Here is an 18,490-nt window from a genome sequence, read left to right as displayed (position 1 = left end):
TTTATTTCAGAGCATAAAATTGGTGGCCAGAGGAGCTATCAGTATTGTGTTCAACACTCAAATTCCCTGATAGAAATTCCTTAGAAAGCTGGGAAATCGTTTAATTTCTGGAGCGATTTTGGTTTCTCTTTGAACAGGTGATCAGAGAGTTCGATTAGGATTGCATGTCGACCCTTGACTCTAAGAGCTTCCCTTCTTCTTTTTCTCCTCTCGCCCCTGTCTCCCTTCCCCTCTTTCTTCCTCCCACGTGCATCCAGGGTTTGCCCTGTTTTCGTCATGTTGGAGGGGAGAAGGTGGAGTTAGATCTGATCCCTGTAGAGGAGGAATTGCAAAGGAGGGGGAGGGTGCTGAGTAATAAAAGGCAGCATAAAGGGGGAAGCAGCATTGGAGCCAAGCCTTGAAGGGCTTGTAGGATTGTGGCAGATGGAGGTGGATAGGGACAGCATGGTGGGAAGGGAGTGGTGGATGTGGAAGAACCCAAAGTGTGGGCGGGTGTGAGGGAGGGAATGAATTACAGGTGGAGTCGGCCAGGATGGGACCTGAAGGAGAGAGAGGAATAGGGGAAGAGTGGGCCACGGAGGTGGGAATTCCTGTGTTCTGGGGACTCCATCCTGCTGGGATTTGGCTCGTCATCCTGATAAATGGTAATGAAAAGCTCTCAACAGAACGCAACACACATATTGGACAGAATATTTGCCTTTTTGAGGGTTTCCCAAGCTTCCAACGAAAGATGGAGAAACTACCACCTAGGTATGTGTGTTACCCACATATTTCACCCCAACACAGTCTAAAGAACACCCGGAGAGAACATTTCACTTCTGCTGAGCTGGAAGCTTATTTTGAATCTATCATGAGCCTGTTTATATCATTGAAGTGACATTGCGTGATCTAGTCTGCTTTTATGATATAAATAATATCTGCTTCCCTAAAGAAACCATCCCTGGGCCTACAGGGAGCCTAGGAGTCTCAGAGGAGTTGCAAGACTAGAACACAAGTGATAGCCTGAGATGGAATCAGTAAGGCCCTGGCAGGCCCACTCACACCTGCCAGGAGTGAGGCGATCACGCTTCAGGAAAAATGTGTGTGTGTGTGTGTGTGTGTGTGTGTGTGTGTGTTTATGGGGATACCACACAGGCCAACGGTGAGTGCTGTGCTGACCTTGGGAAACCAACACAGAACAGAGGTTTGAGGTCAGTTGGGTTTTGAAGCTGAGGTATCTTTCACACAAGTGCAACACCCACAAACCAACTTTTGTACCCACAAACTAAAGCAATTTATTTTCAGGTCTTATAAGCCTGACCCGTAAGGTGAGATAGGAAAGCAGCATTGGGATCTCATATTAAAAGGGAGACGGTTGAAATGGGTGGACTTGGAGGGCATTATGCTAAGTGCAATAAGTCAGGCAGAGAAAGACAAATACTGGATGATATCACTTATATGTGGAATCTAAAAAATACAACACACTAGTAAACATAACAAAAAAGAAACAGATTCACAGATATAGAGAACAAACGTGTGGTTACCAATGGGGAAAGGGAAGCAGGGAGAGGCAAGATAGGGATAGGGGATTAAGAGGTACAAACTATCATGTATAAAATAAGCTACAAAGATATATTGTAGAATACAGGGAATATAGCCAATATTTTATAATAACTGTAAATGGAGTATAAGCTTTAAAAACTGTGAATCACTATACTGTAGCTTCTATAATATTGTACATCAACTAAGCTTCAATTAAAAAAAAAAGTTAAGTCTCAAGAAAAGGGAGACAGCTGAAAAGTAAAAATTAGAAAATTGGCACTAACTTCCTTGCTGCCCCCTCCTTCCTTCCTTTTACTCCTTCTTTTTTCGTTTATCAACCCTATGATGAGGCAGCGTGGCCTCTTACCCCACACTGGGAGTATTTCAGCTCCAAACTTAATCTTACATTTTTCATTTTCTCCTCTACACATATAGATATATGTAATTGGAAACTTTCTAGTCACCACTTTAAAAGAAAAGAAAGAGGTAAAATTAATTTTAACAGTATATTTTATTTAGCCAGTGTGTCCAGAATATTATCCTTTCAGCATGTAATCAATACAAAAATTGTTAAAGAGATAGTTTAGATTCTTTTCTTCATACTAAGTCTTCAAATCCAGCGTGTATTTTATACTTACAGCACGTCTCAGGTCAGGCTAGCCACGTTTCAAGTGCTCAATAGCTGTATGTGTCCACTGGCTGCCATATTGAACAATGCAGGCTTAGAGCAGTTCAAGAATGGCCACGGTCTTCAAACCATCTCCCAGTGGTGGCTTGCAAGGAACAGATTGTGTTCTTCTCTTACAGATGTGGAAAATCAGAAATCCCAAGGTTGCATAAAAGTGAGTTATGTATTTGCCATTTGAATTGGTTGATTTGGATAGAAAGTGGGTCAATTTATACAGATCTTTCGTATGCACCAATTATAAATATTGCAGAAAATATCGACATAACTTTGAAAATTTATGAATGCATGAACTGAGATAGGAGGGGGTGAGGAGACAGGACAGCTGAGGTCCCTCGTGTGAGCAAAGATATCAAAGGATTCTTACAGCCTTTCCAGACTGGTTCTCCCCTCGCTCCAAAATATATCTACAATATACACCTGCCAAGGGAAGGTCTAGACCCTGTTTATCTCACGGAAACAGGCACTCTCATATATTGTTGGCAGGAGTGTTAACTTTGGAGGGGTAATTTGATAAACAGCTATTGACACTTTAAATGTGCAAACCCTCTGGCATGAGTGTTTTTCTAAGAATAATCTTAGGAAGGTCCTATACACATGTAGAGATCTATGAGCAAAGATGTTCATTCAGATATTGAAAACAACTAACGTGTGCATCCCTGAGGACTGGGGCAGTGAGTTATAGCATGTCCTTTCTGTGGAACACTCGGCAACCATTGAAAATGAGACCTGTATTTATTTATTTGTAAATTATTGATAACTGACGTGGAAAGGAAGCCACAGTATATACAGAAACACAGAAAGAGAAAAGCCAGTTGCAAAACAATCTGAATAATAAACCATTTTTGTAAGAAAGAAAAAAAATTTTTTTTCTCTGTATAGGTATGGAAAAAAATTTTTGGAAAAAATATGATCAGGTCATCTGAGGGTGTGGGGTTATAATAGAAAGCTTTAGGCTGGAGTTTCACTTTTTACCTTATATCAATTGATAATGTTTGAAATGTTATAATGATCTTGTATTTTTTTCTATAATCATAAAAAGATATCAAATACAAAGAGACACACGGACATATTTCAAAATAAAAGTACCCAGTACAGTCAAGGCTATGAGGACACACGTTCTCAGGACCTGCAGGTGGGAGAGTAAATTGGTCCTACCTTCCTGGAGGGAACCTATTTTCCAAATGTAGTCAAAGCCTGACCAATGTGATAACTTTCAATGTGGTTACTTCACCTCTAGAAATTTATCCTAGGATAAACTGAGACAGGGCACACAGATGTATGTACACAATGTTCACTACTGTGTGACTTACAGTAGTAAAACACTGAGGGGGAGAATGAAATGTCCATTTATAGGGAGTTACTTCAATAAATCACAGGACAGCATACAGTAGAATCCAGGTTAAATGGTGACATAGGAACATATTTTTGGCATAGAAAGCTGTCCACAATCTATTGTTAAAGGAATAAAGCAGGTTACAAGACAGTCTGTCTAGTTTAACTCTGATCTGTTTCGTATGTTTGACTATGTGTGCAGAGAAGAAAATTTGTAACAATCTATACCAGGGGATTGTTAGCAGCGGTTTTCAGAGCAGGGAGATAATAGACAATTTCTATTTTCTTCTGTATTCTTTTTGAAATGGTCTAATTTATTTACAATGAGTATATCTAAGTAATAAAGGTCTCTCTTTTAAAAATTGCCATAGAAGCCAGTTCCAAAGCCTCCCTCTCTGTTTCTCTCACGACAGTTCCAAAGTAGAAATAGTAAAAGAGTCATCGTGGCATCCCTGATCTCTGCAGGCTCTTTATAAGGCTGGGTGGGGCGGCTTGACCAGGACCCAGTGTCTGCAAATCTTGTTTCAAAGGCTTTTTAACACACTGTTTTAGTTGCTGAATCAGGGAAGGTCATTTGAATGAACAAGTATTTAACAAATTCTCCTAAGGGGGGAGGGGTCTTTTCCAATTCTTTTTTTTTTTTTTTTTAATTTAAAAATGAACGTAAACGTTTAACGTTTTTCCTTTGGAGGGGGGATCGTTCCAGTTGAAGAGGCCACTGAGTGTAACTGATTATTCCTGCATGCACTTGAACGAGGCACCCCTCTTTTTAAAAGCCACGACAAGCATTTTTCAAATGAATAGATTGAATTTAAAAATCTGACACGTATAATATTTACGACATCCTGAAAACTTTCAGACAACAACAAAGACAGCGGGAAAGGTGAGCTATCTATTCCTTGCCTTGGGGAACCATCTCCCCAGGGTTAAGATTTTGGTGTGAGGGGCAGCGGTGTGCGAGGATCAGCCATTGCTCAGAAAACAAAGCCCTTTATTTTACCCAGCTGGGCCTTGGGTGACATGGGACCGTGTTCCAAGCCTCCTTATGTTTAATTGTCAAGCGTGCCCTGATATGGCGACCCCAGGCTCCCTGCGTGGAGTCACCAGGCTTCCAGCCCCAGGGGACACCACCACCTGGTGAGGTGAGGGGATGAAGCCCTGGGCCTGGCGGAGGGAGTTCCCTCGTCCCCCAGGGCTTCAGACTTTGAGGCTGGAAGTTGCGCTTAGCAGGGCTGAGCACAGGGTGCAGCTCACTCCAGCCCCGAGACCTGCCCTCCCTCTTGTTGGGCTGGGTTCCCTCCTCTGAACTCTTCTGTCTACCCCAAGCCCTTAGCACAGGCTTGTTGCTAAATAACACGCCTCGTGAGACGCTCAGGAACAGTGTGGACCACCACTGTTGCTATACAACTACTGCTACCATTTCGAGGCTCCTTAGAAACACAGACAACTCCAGGCACACTTGTGTCCTCCGTCCTGCATCCCTCAGGAGGGGCAGCTACGAGGGTCTCTGCACAAACAGCCGAAGGCAACAGGGGTTGTTCCCTCTGCGAGCCAAGCCGCACTGCTGCCCCACGGCCTGCGCTCCCAAGGAGAGGGAGACGTGGGCTCCTGGGCTTGTCTACAGTCGTGACGGTTCCAGGCGCTCCGCTCACAGGTGTCATTTAATCCTGAGAGGCCAACACCACTATCACTCCTATTTTACAGATGAGGATATCAAGGCTTAAAGAGTTTCCGTATAAAGCTGTGCAAGGTAACGGAGCTAGGGAGAGGGCAACTGGGAAGAGAACATTCTGATGCCAGCCAGGTTGCCCAGGGCTGCCCCTTACGCCCTTGTTATGACCCTGGCATCAGTGGACAGAGAGCTACCTTCGGCATCTGAAGTGCTTCCCTCCAGCCTCCCTGGCCCGGCCCAGGAGGGCAGGGACAGTGGGGAGGCGATGGCCTCGTGAGTGACGTGGGAATGGCCCTTCCAAACTGGGAGGGGGCAGGTGGAGGCTTGCCTCCATTGCTGCATTGGAGGCTGGGAAAAAATCAGTGACACTGGTCCTGTCTGTATTTAAACTTTTGATATTTTGTTCATGGATTTTTGCATCAATTTTGATTTTTAAAAAAATATCACATTAAAATTTTATTGTGATAACTGAGTTTTTGGTGCCCTCTTAAATGTTGTATCCAAGGAAGTGCCTCATCGGCCTCAACCGAGTCCAGGCGCTACTTGCTTCTCGATGCCCTATTTCCTCCTAAGACCCGAGTAGCAAAAAACAGGTCTAATCTATTTTATTTTACTTTGGGAGACAAGTTTAATTAATCAGAGTATTTTTTTCTGACTGTGTCCTGTTAACCAGTTTAAGATAATCACTTAATTAATGAGTTTGAAACAAAACATAATTATGATTTAAAATTTGAATATTAATAAGGCCTTCTTCCCCTCCCTCCCTCCCTTCTTCCTCCCTTCCTTCCTTCCCTCCTTCCCACCTTCCCTCCTTCCTTCCCTTCTCATTCAACAAGTATTTTTGATGAGGCAGATTCCTGAACACAGGCTGACACTTGTTCTGGGCACCATCCCCTGAGGCTAGATGACCACAAGCACTGTTTGAGAACTAAGTGTGTGTAGGTGCCTGGCAGGAAGCCGCTCCCCTGTTGGACAGAGGCGTGATGGTTGAGTCCGGTCCGGGCTCACTGCGGGCTGGGAGGAGCCTCAGAACCTTCCCGGAGCCCTGTGGGCCTGAGCGCTCTTCGGCCTCCCTGTAGAGAGATGACTCAGGCAGTGACTTCACTCAGCCAGCCTGGTGTTTATGCCCCTCACCACAAACCAGTGGATAGTGTTTGGAGCTGTCCTGAGCTGACACTCCGCTGGGACAAAATGACATCCACTCAGCTTGTTGGCTATTGTGGTCAAAACAGCTGAAATGTTGTGGTTTCTGAAGAACCCGTTGTCTGCTAGTCAATCTGCAGAAGGAAAATCCCGGTGCCCAGCCCCCTCTATCTTGGAGAAGCATTTTGGCTCCACAGTAGCAGGGGGTCGTAGCTGGGCTCTGAGAGCCAACTTGGAAGGACAGAGCCCAGTATAGGGCTCCCTAGGAGAAGCCCCTCGAAAGCCACCGTTGGGCTTGAGCTAGTGCCAGAAGGAGCTGGAGATTTTAGAATGCAGCTTTGCTCATTAGAAATGGATTTTTACTTGGCACCATCCAATGCTGTCGTGAGCCCTATTCATGAATTGCAAGAGAAGATGGGAATGATTGAGTGCACACCACTGCTTTCTGAAGGAACTATCAACAGGATAATAATCATGTAACTAACGTATTTCTAGCCGATGGAAAAAACTGTATGAGTGGCAACAGGAGAAACAACCACCATTACAATAGGCATTGTGCTAACCATTGACATGCACTGCCTCGTTTAACTCCCAGTGAGGTGGCTCCTAGTATTAGATCTTAGAGTTGAAGAGCCTGAAGCACCAAGAGTTCAAGTAGCCTCTCCAAGGTCACGTGGCCAGTGAGTAGAGTAACCAATGGCAAGGCATGACAGATGGCGAGGCACGAGGCAGTGCATAGTTAAGACTCTACAGGAAGAGAAGAACAGGAGGGTGGAAAGGAGATGGGAGAGGAGATTGGTATTTGATTGCGCTGGAGCACAGCACGGGTTCCAGGGGTGGAGGAGATGGGGAGGTGAAGGGACTCTCCCCCCATCTCTGTTCCTACCGTGGGTGCGAGTCTGCCCCACTAGCCCCCTTCAGCACATCCCTCCCTCACACACTCCCTGGGGATGGTTTATGTTTCAGAGCTGAAAACTCTCCCTTTGAGTTACTTTGGGTCTTTGTGAGTATAAAATACAAAGGGCATCTCAGAGCCCCTAGAACCATGGATTACACAGTCATGAGTGAATTCAAAAGTTGTCTATTAAATGAGATGCTGTGATGCCCAGTTTTGTTTTGTTCCCTCCACTGGTGATGAGAAAATTGTTGGTTTTGCCTCCTGACTGTAACTGTCTCTGATAAAGTAAAAAGCTATGAAGAACCAGGACTGCACAGGGACTGACGTGACTAAAACTGCCAGAAGCAAGCAAACAAAACCAAACGATCATAATAACAGCAACAAAATGCTCCCTAGGTAGACAAAATGTTATCAAGTTATCTTCAAAATTTTCTTTACGGATTCTACTTCGGCTCAACTCTGGATTTTAAGATTTGAATTGGAGGACACCTAGGGATCACTACCTTCAAAGCTTTTGTTTTGCATTTTGTTTTTTTGCCTGAACGCCAGCAGGACCAGGGACACACCGTCTTGAAGGTGTAGGCTGCGTGAGGTCTGCCTTCTGGCCCACCCACAATCCCTGATATTTCACTACCGTCCTTCCTCATAGCAGCCAGATCTGGCAACGCTGGAAATTTAAAAAAAAAAAAAGTGGAACAAATGAAACAAACAAAAAAGCTAGAAGTGAAATATCCAAAATAACCACACTGATCTCAGGGCATTTCTAACTCAAGAAAGAGGAGGAATTAGCTGGAGTGTCTATTCACTGTGTGCAAGGACGTGTTGAATCTCAACTTCACATTGATTAGACACATTCTGAGAGTATCAACCACAGCCAGACCTGGGCCCAGAGGAGTAGAGGTGGGTGGGAGTGCTGACCTTGAGAACTGAGGATGAGGAAAGAAACCTAGGGAGGGCTCTCCCTCCCCCAGACAAAGCCTCATTTCTTTCAGTGTCTGGTTCTACGACTTTCTTTAACTGGCCTCAGCTTCCTTAGTTTCTACCTTTTCATGCCTCTGTTTTCTCATCTGTAAAATGGGGTAATAGTAGCGCCTACAAAATGAAGTCATGCACGTAAAATGCTTAGAACACTGCTGGGTACATGATAAACGCAATGCTAGCTCTTGTCAATGTCAAGACCATTTTTATTCGTACTAGTGCTGCTCTACCATTCCCACTACCAGCGGCTCCACTTTCCCACCTGCCTGCTTCCAGGTGAGGTGGCTTTTCTCTCCCTCACTCTCCCCACCGATGTGTTCTCATCTGATCTTGTTATTTTGGAGTCTCCTGGCTGTGTAACTTTGGCATCCTCTAAGGAGTTACCCATATTACTCAGAAGCATCTGGGACACAATAGCCCTTCTGGATCCCAGTGCTGGGGCCTATGGTGAGCATTTTCCCCATCCATCATCTACCTCTGGCTGGTGTTCCACGTGCAGGGCCCCCATCGGGGTGCCTGTCCTCTATCCTGGGGTTTGGTGGCAGCCGGCACTTACTGCCGAGCAGCCTCTTGGAGAAACCTTCACGTCCAGGAAAAACACTCGGCAGAAAGTATGCCCACACTGTTGAGAAAATCAGGGCCCATCAGTGTGAGAACACTGTCACCATGGAAACACTAAAAGGCAGCCCCCAAAGTGGAAACCCCTAAGACACTGCTTTCCCCTCTGCCCTGCCGCCCTTGTCCGTCAGCTGTCTATTCCCTTGCCTTCTGAGCGGCGCTTTCTGAAACCCTAATGACAAACATGTAACCATCAGAGGATCTCTCAAAAGGTTTGCTTTGCCTCTGCCGCTCTCTGTCACCAATCTGGGCCTCCCTCGGGGCTTGGGACAAGGCTGCTGGATAAAGTTCAGGTGACTAAACTGCAGCCAGGTCACCTGGTGGGGGACTGGCCCTGGGTCTGCCTCTTCTGGTTGCTAATCGCAGGGGCAGACGGAGGGCTGAGCGCAGAGGCTGCATGGGGCCAGAGGCCAGCGGTTTTCCAGGGGGCAGGAAGGATGTGCTCAACTCCTGCCGGGATTCCTGTTTCCAGGAGACTCCAGTCCCACCAGGACAAACCAAGGAAGCAGCTTTTGCCTCTTCAAAGCAGGTACTGGACCCTGGCATCGCTGACTCTGACTACCTGGGGACCTCGGGCGTGCTTGTGACCTTCCTGGGCCACAGTTGCCTGTTTTGGTAGGGAGGAGGGTGGGAAGATAACCCCTAGGGTCTCTTGCCCCACTGGCATTCTGTGGGAGTCAGAGATGATCTGGCACCTGTGGCCTTTGTCCCCGGCAGTGGTCCACTGTCCTCTGTGGTCATTGAGGAAAGCTGAGAGTGAAGGAGAAATCACTCCCTTTGCTTGATGCCCCCGAGCATCAAGCAGCCTGTAATGTTTAAGGACTTGGTTGTCCTGAACTCAGAGTCTGAGCTCTGGCCTGTCAACATCAGCTGGAGGCAAAGGGGAAAGTTTTCTAATGGAGGGGCCAATTCCACACGAGCAGAAAGAATTTGGCTTGATTTCTGATCAGGCATTTCAGCTTTTATGCTGGGCTTAGTTAAAAAGGACAGAATGGAAACTGCTTGAAGAAGTCATTTGCAACATCTCCATAAATAAAGAGGCTAGTTTAGGTCTTGAAGATTAATTTGCTACTCTGTTTTCACATCTTATATTTGGTAGGAGAAGCTGGACCCTGCTTGAAAACAATATTTCCCTACAACTAAAAGTTGCTTGATAAAAGTGAATCTGTGTGTTAGAAGAACATGACATTTTTCAATCTGTGGTTTCTTGAGCCTCCTTCAGTGAAGGTGGTAATCTTCTTATTGATATTTATGAGTGTGCAGAAGAGGGAAGGGGCAGTGAGCTAGCAAGAAAATGCCTTCTGGAGGAAATGCATTTTCTCAATAGATGTGCTGTATGCCGTGGTGAGAAAAAGCTCTTCCTAACCATCACCTTGTTCTTAGCAAGTTCATAATGTGTCCTTGTGTGGCAGAAAGAAAAGTCCTTCTTCTGGCTGGCTTCCTTTATGGCCTATGAGGTCTAGCTAGCAGGCTAAGACTCTTGAGTATTGACTGCCAGCTTGGACCCAGCCTCACCTGCATATCTGGGAAGTCAGCAAAGACTAGATGGGTGACCCTGAACCAGACGGGCAACGTGGAAGCACTGTTGTTAATAATCTGAAGTTTGGTAAAGTGAAATACTTTCCATACTTGGGGTGGAGCCTCTTTCTTGATGGGGGCACTTACCTTCTAAGTTATACATCTTACAAGGTTGTATTTTCATACCTGGTGTGATCAGTTTCCCTCGGCGGAGAGCACCTCTAAATAGACCATCACTACAGGCTAGGGAAATCCCACAGTGCATTTAATCTGCTCTCTGTTTACTGATTGACTGCTCACCTGGCCTCCCGCACATATAACAACGTAATTTCTCAGGGCCTTGTGTGTTTTCCCCTTAGGTTCTGTTCACTCTCGTCGCTGGGATCACAAATCGGTGGTTGGCTGGATGCAGAGAACTTTTTCTGGCGTTGAGCCACATGTTTCTTTTCATTGTGCTTCTGAAGCCGGGTGAACCTTTCTCAAGGAGCCTGTCTTACACCCTCTCTGCTTTCCCAACCGCTTCCAAGACCAGCTTAAACTTGTTCCTTCTGCAAAAAGCCTGCCTGCAGATTTCAGAAAGCAACTCCTTGCTCTACAACATACATGTCTACACTTAAATATTGTGTCTGCAGAATATGCTACCCTCCCACAGACATATGTTCAGAGGTCTAACTTTGCATTTGGGGCACCATATATAACTGCCTTTTATTCTACAGGACTCCTGAATGCCCTCTGATGCTATTTTTCGGGATGTAAATTCCTTATAAGGAGGGGGTCTGCTCATCCTGCTTGGCACATGGGCCAATAAGATGTTACATGCAGGCAGATAACTTAAATACTTTGATGATACTCAAAATAGCCCTGCATATTCTTGTGAAATTCACTCGTAATCTTTAGTGGTTCTGGAAAGCATGATAGGTTGTGATTTTTTTCAGTTAAATAAAAAAATCACATGTAGTGTTACCTTTCCTATAAGGCACTGGTACTTGCTCCAGTTTATAAGCAGAGACAGGAGGGAGACCACCCATCCCTTTTCTGCCCTATAGCTTTCTGCTTCTTTTAGAGATGGTTTTCAAAATGAGGATGGCATCTAGGTGATATAGTCGGGACTGTTGGAGGAATTGTTTATTTCTAATATCCTAGAAATATTTTTTTTCAGGGGCGACCTGACTTGGTTTTGATTTAGTTGTTCATTTTCTCTCTGTCCATTGTCAAGATGCAAGGTAGGCAAAAACAGCTGTTAAATACACAGAAGGCCACAATTCAAATTTAGTTATAATAGAAGCCTGTGAATATTCTGATGGCAGAGTCAGGAAGAATGAGAAATTCTTCCCCGAAATGGGTTGGTGCATAGCGCTACTTTCCCTCAAGTCCTCTCCTGCCCCTCCCCTTGAGTAAATAGACACTTAGCCAGGATGGTAGGCAAGGCAATTCCATCTGGCCTGCACTCCTTCCCACCAATCCCTTCTGTGTTCCCGAAGTGAATGCTCATTTTTCCTAAATGTATACATGCTTCACATTAACCAATGTGGATAAAATTGAGTAAATCACCTTATCTGGCCTTTCTTTAATTTCCCACAGGTTAAAGGGGACACTATTTCTCCCCTATGATCCCCCTACCTTTAAATGTGGTTGTATTTCATTAATAACTATGAATATTTAAATATCGCATGTGAGCAAGTCCACATTCCAAATTCTTTGTAACATCATCAGACAGAAGAGTTTTCTTCACTTGTTAGAATAAAATGATGTCCAAGGTCATAATTTCCTGGGAGACAACTCCAACCTGATTTAAATGATGGGGGGGAAAGCTCATAGCCATGAGATATTGTTTAAGCTTCTGTCCACTAAGACAGAAAAAAGTAGATTTCTGAGAAATATGATGAGTAGAAAAATAATTTTATCATAAACGTATTTCATAACCCATTTTTCAGACTGTAGTGTAAAAAGACCCTCCTCCCGCCCCAGCTTGGCTAAGAACTAATTTCTGGAATTCCTCCCTCCCTCCTCTCACCCACCCATTCACCTGCGATGCCTGAACTTGACCTACAGTTTGACTCCATTGGATTATTTTACAAATCAGGAAGTCAGGTTTAAAAATTTGACCCGCGTCATTTAATTATTACCCTTCATCCTGAGGTTCTGGATCCACCAGGGCACCTTACACTTTTATTAACAAACAAATCAGGCGGAAAATGTAAGGTTTTTACATGTTTATTTTGTTGATTCTTCACAGCGCAACGAAACAAAGTTAGAGAAAAAAATAAAATGCCAGTTAAATTCGGCTACTACCAACAACCAAAAATCCAAAGCAAGCTTCTGAAAGATCATAAAATCATCTTGGGTGGAGTAATTTGTTAACGTCTGTAACAAATCAATGTACTGATAGTTCTTCAATCGCACAGCGGCCAGATGACCCGCCCCACGCGCTGGTCCAAGACCCCGCACGTGAAGGGACAGCGCGGAAAACGCCATCCCGCCGTTGCCACCGCAGCGGGGCCGCTCCGAGCAGCCTGCTGTGTGAGACTCCCGGTTCCCCTCCGCGTCTTTTAAACGAGGCACAACGTTAATTAGAGATCGTGCTTTCTGACAGGACGGCAACGGCGAAACGCATTGTTACCTACTTTTTAGGACACCGGGAACCCCTTCTTCGGGGGAAAGGTGGTTGTTTTTAAGCAAGCTCAAATGTTGGTTACGCTACCTTTGGGGAAGGGGGGGACAAAACGATGAATCTTGAGTTCTAAACTGCCCTTCTAAGAAGACCCCAGGATTTCAAAGCGAATAATCGCAACAAAACACACGGTTATGCGATTATCAAAAGCTGCATTGTAATCGTCGGGGTACGAAAGCGGACTTCCCAACCCAGCACACCCATCGACCCGGGAATTGTCATCGCCCCCTCCCGTGGCACCGCGATGCCAACCGTCTAGCCGCAGAGGGTCGGTCCGTCTGCTACGCCCGAGACCTTCTGCACCGACTAAGTGGTCTCTCTCGGCTTTCTGGGGTCGGGCAGCCTCCTCTAACAGGGGCTGGCTGCTGGAAACAAGGGCGCCTATGACCTCTGGCCGAGGAGAGGAAAACACCGCCACCTCTCCCCCCCGCCCTCCGAGAGCAGCCCCTTGGTCCCCTCGGGCCCGGCCTGCCGCCGCACCCTGGGCGAGCATGGCGCCCTGAAGTCCACATCACCCCCTGCGAAGCGCACGACTCCAGGAGCCGGGCGAGACAAGCGCTGGGTGACACGCAGTGAGAGTGCGCACTTGCTGCGCAAAGCAGCTGGAATCCACCCAGAACCCCAAACAGCCCCGACGCTCTATCGAACATCCGCTCGGGTCACTTTAATTTCCCCGGGGTGGGGGCGGGGAGGGGGACGCCCAACAGTCCCTTTCTCCGGGCGAGAAAGTTCGAAATGCCCTCTTTGCTCGGCCCTGCTCTCGCGGGGCGCAGGGCGCGGGGACGCGCAGAAGCTGGGCGGCGGGAGGCCGGGCCGAGGTCGCGCCCCGGGCCCGGGCCAGCCCTCACTTGGAGAACTGCGCCTGCACCGCGGCCAGGCCCAGGCCTGCCGGGACGAGGTGCGGGAACTTGCAGACGGCGCAGGTGCAAAGGCCGGGGCTGCCCGCGCCGCCGCCCGGGCCGCCGCCGGGGAGCGCGAACTGGCCGCACGGCGGCTCATCGAGCGCCAGCGACAGGTACTTGGCCGGGCGCAGCGCGTCGGGCGGCCCCACGGCGCCGGGCGCCAGCAGCACTGAGCCCGGCGCTGCGGCGAGCAGAGGCAGGCCGGCCAGCAGCAGGCGCGGTGCAGCGGGCCCCGCGCCCTCGCCGAGCGCGCGGCGCAGCTCCTGCAGCGAACTGCCCAGCAGCAGGATGTAGTTGCGGGCGAGCAGCAGCGTGGCGATCTTGGAGAGCTTGCGGCCCGGTGCACCCTGGCAGTGCGCCGCCGAGTAGGGCAGGATGACCTCGCGCAGCGCGTCCATGGCCAGGTTCAGGTCCTGCATGCGTTTCCGCTCTCGGCTGTTGATCTTGCGCCGCAGCTGCTGTTGCTGCTCCTCCTTGGCGTCTGCCCGGGAGCCGCCGCCGGCGTGCGCGCCCGGCCCGGATCCCGTGCCCGGCGGCTCGGCGGGCGCCTCCGTCTTCTCGCGCGCCGCCTTGGGGAGAAGGGGGGCCGTCGTGGAGGAGGAAGAGGAAGTGGAGGAAGAGGAGGAGGAGGGCGGCTGCCGGTAGCCCACTAGCTCATACAGGGAGGCCCCGAGCTGCACGTCTCCCGGCCGCTGTGGCCGCAACATGGTCGCAGGGGCCACGTTCACGCGCGCCTGGGAAACCGCATAATACATCTGGGGGACGGTGGGGAGGGCCGAAGCGCCCTTCAGGAACGCCCCGGGGTGGACCTTTCAGCAGGCCGCCCCTCCCCGCAGACCTGCGCGCGGGGAGCGGATGGCAGGGCAGGAGCCCGCGCCCAACCCCTTTAAACCCGGCTTGGGAACCTGAGGGGTCGCGGGCTGCTGGGCGCAGCCAATGGGGGCGCGAGGTCTGGCGCAGGCGCGTGCTCATTGGCCACCCGCTCCTCAGGCCGGCGCGGAGGTACTGCTGGCACCGCTTAAGGACATTATTGTGAGCGCCCGATGGAGAATCACAGGACAGGCCTCCGGGAGGGAGGGAAGGAGGGAGGGACGCGCCTTTTCGGGTGGAGTGCGGCTGTTCTTGGAGCACTGGTGGCATGGTGAGGCTAAAACTCCTGTGCCTACCTCCTTCTGCCCTCTGCCTCTGCTTTTTGGTATGCATATGCGTATTGGTTTGTTTTAAATTGTGGTCAAATACGCATAACTTAATGTACCATCTTAACCGTTTATTGGTGTACAGTTCAGTAGTGTTAAGTGCATTGTTGTGCATCCAATCCGCAGAACTCTTCATCTTGCAAAACTGAAACTCTATACTCATTAAACAATACCCCATCCTCCCTGCTACTCCTGGCAACCATTATACTTATATGAATCCGACTACTCTAGGTGCCTCATATAAGTGGAATCATATTGTATTTATCTTCTAGTGACCAGCTTATTTCGCTTAGCATAATGTCCTCAATGTTCATTCATGCTTTAGCATGTGTCAGGATTTTGTTTCTTTTTAAGGCTGAATAATATTCCATTATATGTATATACCTCGTTTTGTTTATCCAGTTCTCTATAGATGGACACTTGGTTTACTTCCACCTTTTGGCCATTGTGAATAATGCCGCTATGAGCATGGTTGTAACAGGATTTTTTAAATACGTGATTTCCTGCGAGGTTTGAGAACTAAATTTCTGGGCTCAAGGACCAGTAGCATTAGAATGGTTACTCCCAGCCTCTCCCTCTTCCCTCTCTCTGATTAAAAGGTCTTTAAGGACTGAGGAGCTTTGGGGGTGGGATTTCTTTCCTCCCCAAAAGAGACACGTATTCATTCTGTCAGCGACTCGACTCTTGCTTAAGTAAAAACTCACGTAGAAATTGGCCTTTTAGCAGGAAACAACAACAACAAAATCCAAAAACAACAACCCACCCACACACTCATATCTGTTCGTGGTGGAACTGAACTTTTCTCTTCCCCAAATAAAGGAGAGATTACTCAGTGACCCTGGAAGTCTTCTATCCCAACACCAGGGCATACTATTGCAGCTTGTCATTATCCCATGGCCAAATGGCATGGGAAAGAGGACCTTTTGGTATCTGAACCTCTACCATCCAATACAGTAGCCACCAGCTACCTGTGCCTATTAAAATTTAACTATTTACAATAAAATCAAGTTATAAGTTTAGTTCCTTGGTTGCACTAGCATTGCTTCAAGTGCTTAGTAGTGGCTATAGTGGCCATCTGTTGGACAGCACAGAGACCATTTCATCATCACAGAGAGCTCTACCGGACAGTGCTGATGTTGACAGTAACTGAAAGAAAATGAGCTTCTCTACCATGGTCCCCTTTGGTGTAAGAAGAGGGATGCTGTTGAAGGGTCTATCATAATGGGGACTGATTTCAGCTCTCAGAGCCCACTGGCCATGCTTGCTGATTTCAGGGCTGCTTTGTTCTGTTTTCTTCCACCAACATTCTCCCCATAGGCTCACTCTGATCTCTGCTTCTGACCTCCAGCTTTGCCTATAACATCCTGCCCAGGCCTCAGGTTCAGCTCCAGCATTACTTTCTTCTCAGAGTCTTGGTGATTTCTCATCTTCTTCCTCTCATCACGCTCGGGAGACCATTGATAGCATTTTTCCCATAGCCTAGATTGTGTTATGTGGAGGACATCTCTGCATTGGGTTGTGATTGTTTTGAGGGCCGGAATCATTTGTTCATTTCTTCATCCTCCCAAAGCTTTGCAACGACTGTGTGTCCTGGAAGTGTCTAAGAATTGGTGTGAAATCTCTACTAGCTCACAGATTCATCCCCGAAATGTGCAAACTCCAAACAGTGCTTTAATCCAAGAGTTTCCCCTGGGTTTCCTAGAGAGGGAAGGGGCCTGGTAGGACCCCCTAGCAGGCTGGGGGACTCACTTAGGGAGAGAGGAAGAGACCTCAGCAGGAAGGACCTAAGTCTCCAAGCAGAACTGTATGAGGCAGGAAGGAGAGAGACCAAGGAAATCACCTTGAAAGTTTCAAGTTTTAAGACCTCACTAATCATTCCCCCTTTTGTTAAAGCATCCTGTTTCCCAAAGCATTTCAACAGACACTTGCATTTGATTTTCACGGGAACCGTATGAGCTGGGCATTTAAAAAACCCCTGCCATAGATGGTGAAACTGAGGCTCCCAGAGGGTGGGAGGGTGGTGGGTTTCTGGGGTTGATAACGTGCCTTCAGACAGGACAGGCAGAGATGCCCCATCGGTGGCCAGCTTCCAGAATTCTCTCCAGCTGGACCAGGCCTCCAGGAAGCTGAGGAGGGGGCCACGATGGGGATGGTTGGGGACGGGGTGAAAGGATGGATGGAGGGGGCAGCCTAGGCCGAGCCAGTACCGGGGAGTTGATGGGTTTCAGCCATGTCCTAGAAGAGGCGGCTCCCAGGATCCAACCTCCATGAATCCTGCACAGCCCCCTCTGGCAAAGCTCGCCCTCACCCTGAGGACCCCTCTGTCCTGTAGCTGAGGTGCCAGATTGGGGTAGACCCCAGACACCTCACCCTCTGGCTTCCTCCTCCTCCCACATCCTAGGTGGGGCTCCCGGGGCCTTCCTCTGCCAGCAGGAAGAGGAAGTGAACGAGAAAGACAGAAGCTCAACCTGGGACAGTGGCCTAACATCCCCCTCCGTAGGCAGGGGCGCCCCGGGAATCAGAGATGGAAACGCACACGTTGCTCTTCCCTCCAGAAGGGCCCCTCTTTACTGGAGGTGTCCCTGATGTTTCTCTTTAGCCCTTAACCTCCCCAAATCTCTGTCTTGGGGAAGGAGAACTCCCTTCCCCAGCCCAGGACACCGTCAGCAGGACACTCTGGTCAGTGTGTATTAAAGTGCTCTCGGGTGAGCCCCAGAAGAGGGCTCCAGGTGGCCGTGTGGGCCCAGCATGGGCACAGGATTTGGCGCTTGTTGATGCTGGTGACTTAGATGCCCCTTCTGCTGGACCGGAGCTCCAGCGGCATGCAAAGTGTGACAGCTGGCAAGGGCCAGCAAGCCATTATAGCCCCTGGCAGGGGCCCCGTCGGCCGGCTCAAGGGGGACAGCTGCCGTGGCCTCCCACGTTCAGGACATTCTTGGGGAGCAACTTGCATCAACCATAACAACCACTCTTGTCTCTGCCTAAAGGGGTTGTGTGTGTGTGTGTGTGTGTGTGTGTGTGTGTTAGTGACTCCTTTCACCCCAAGGAGGTAGGTGTGTTAGGCTTCCTTTTTCTTTCATAGAAACCTAAAACCTCTCCTGCCTGATCCCCCAACCCTGCCGCCCACCCCTGCTTTGGATGCAGAAGCTGGAACTGTTGCAGTGATAGACAATGGGGCCCCGATGCCTTGGTGAGTGTACAGCACCGTCCACCCCCTCTGTACGAACAGACAGGCTGCAAAGCCCCCTGTTGTCCCTGAAGAGACTGTCTTCTTGCAGAAAGCCAGCTAAGTGTAAAAGGTCGTCTTTGCTAAAATGTGCTATTGAAACTGGCTGGAGTTTAGACCTGTAATG

The 18,490-nt window shown here is 48.4% G+C and overlaps 1 protein-coding gene across 1 annotated transcript; it reads right to left on the bottom strand.

The window, feature by feature from the left end:
* Positions 1–12,566: 12,566 nt before the first annotated feature.
* OLIG1 (oligodendrocyte transcription factor 1) lies at positions 12,567–18,200 on the bottom strand. Its single transcript, XM_082459138.1, has one exon. It carries the CDS (start codon positions 14,694–14,696, stop codon positions 13,884–13,886), a length of 813 nt encoding a protein of 270 aa, XP_082315264.1. The 5' UTR covers positions 14,697–18,200; the 3' UTR covers positions 12,567–13,883.
* Positions 18,201–18,490: the final 290 nt, after the last annotated feature.

Source organism: Balaenoptera physalus, assembly GCF_965194825.1.
Source record: "Balaenoptera physalus genome assembly, chromosome: 4".
Lineage (NCBI taxonomy): Eukaryota > Metazoa > Chordata > Mammalia > Artiodactyla > Balaenopteridae > Balaenoptera > Balaenoptera physalus.
This window is presented reverse-complemented; position numbering and strand designations above follow the sequence as displayed.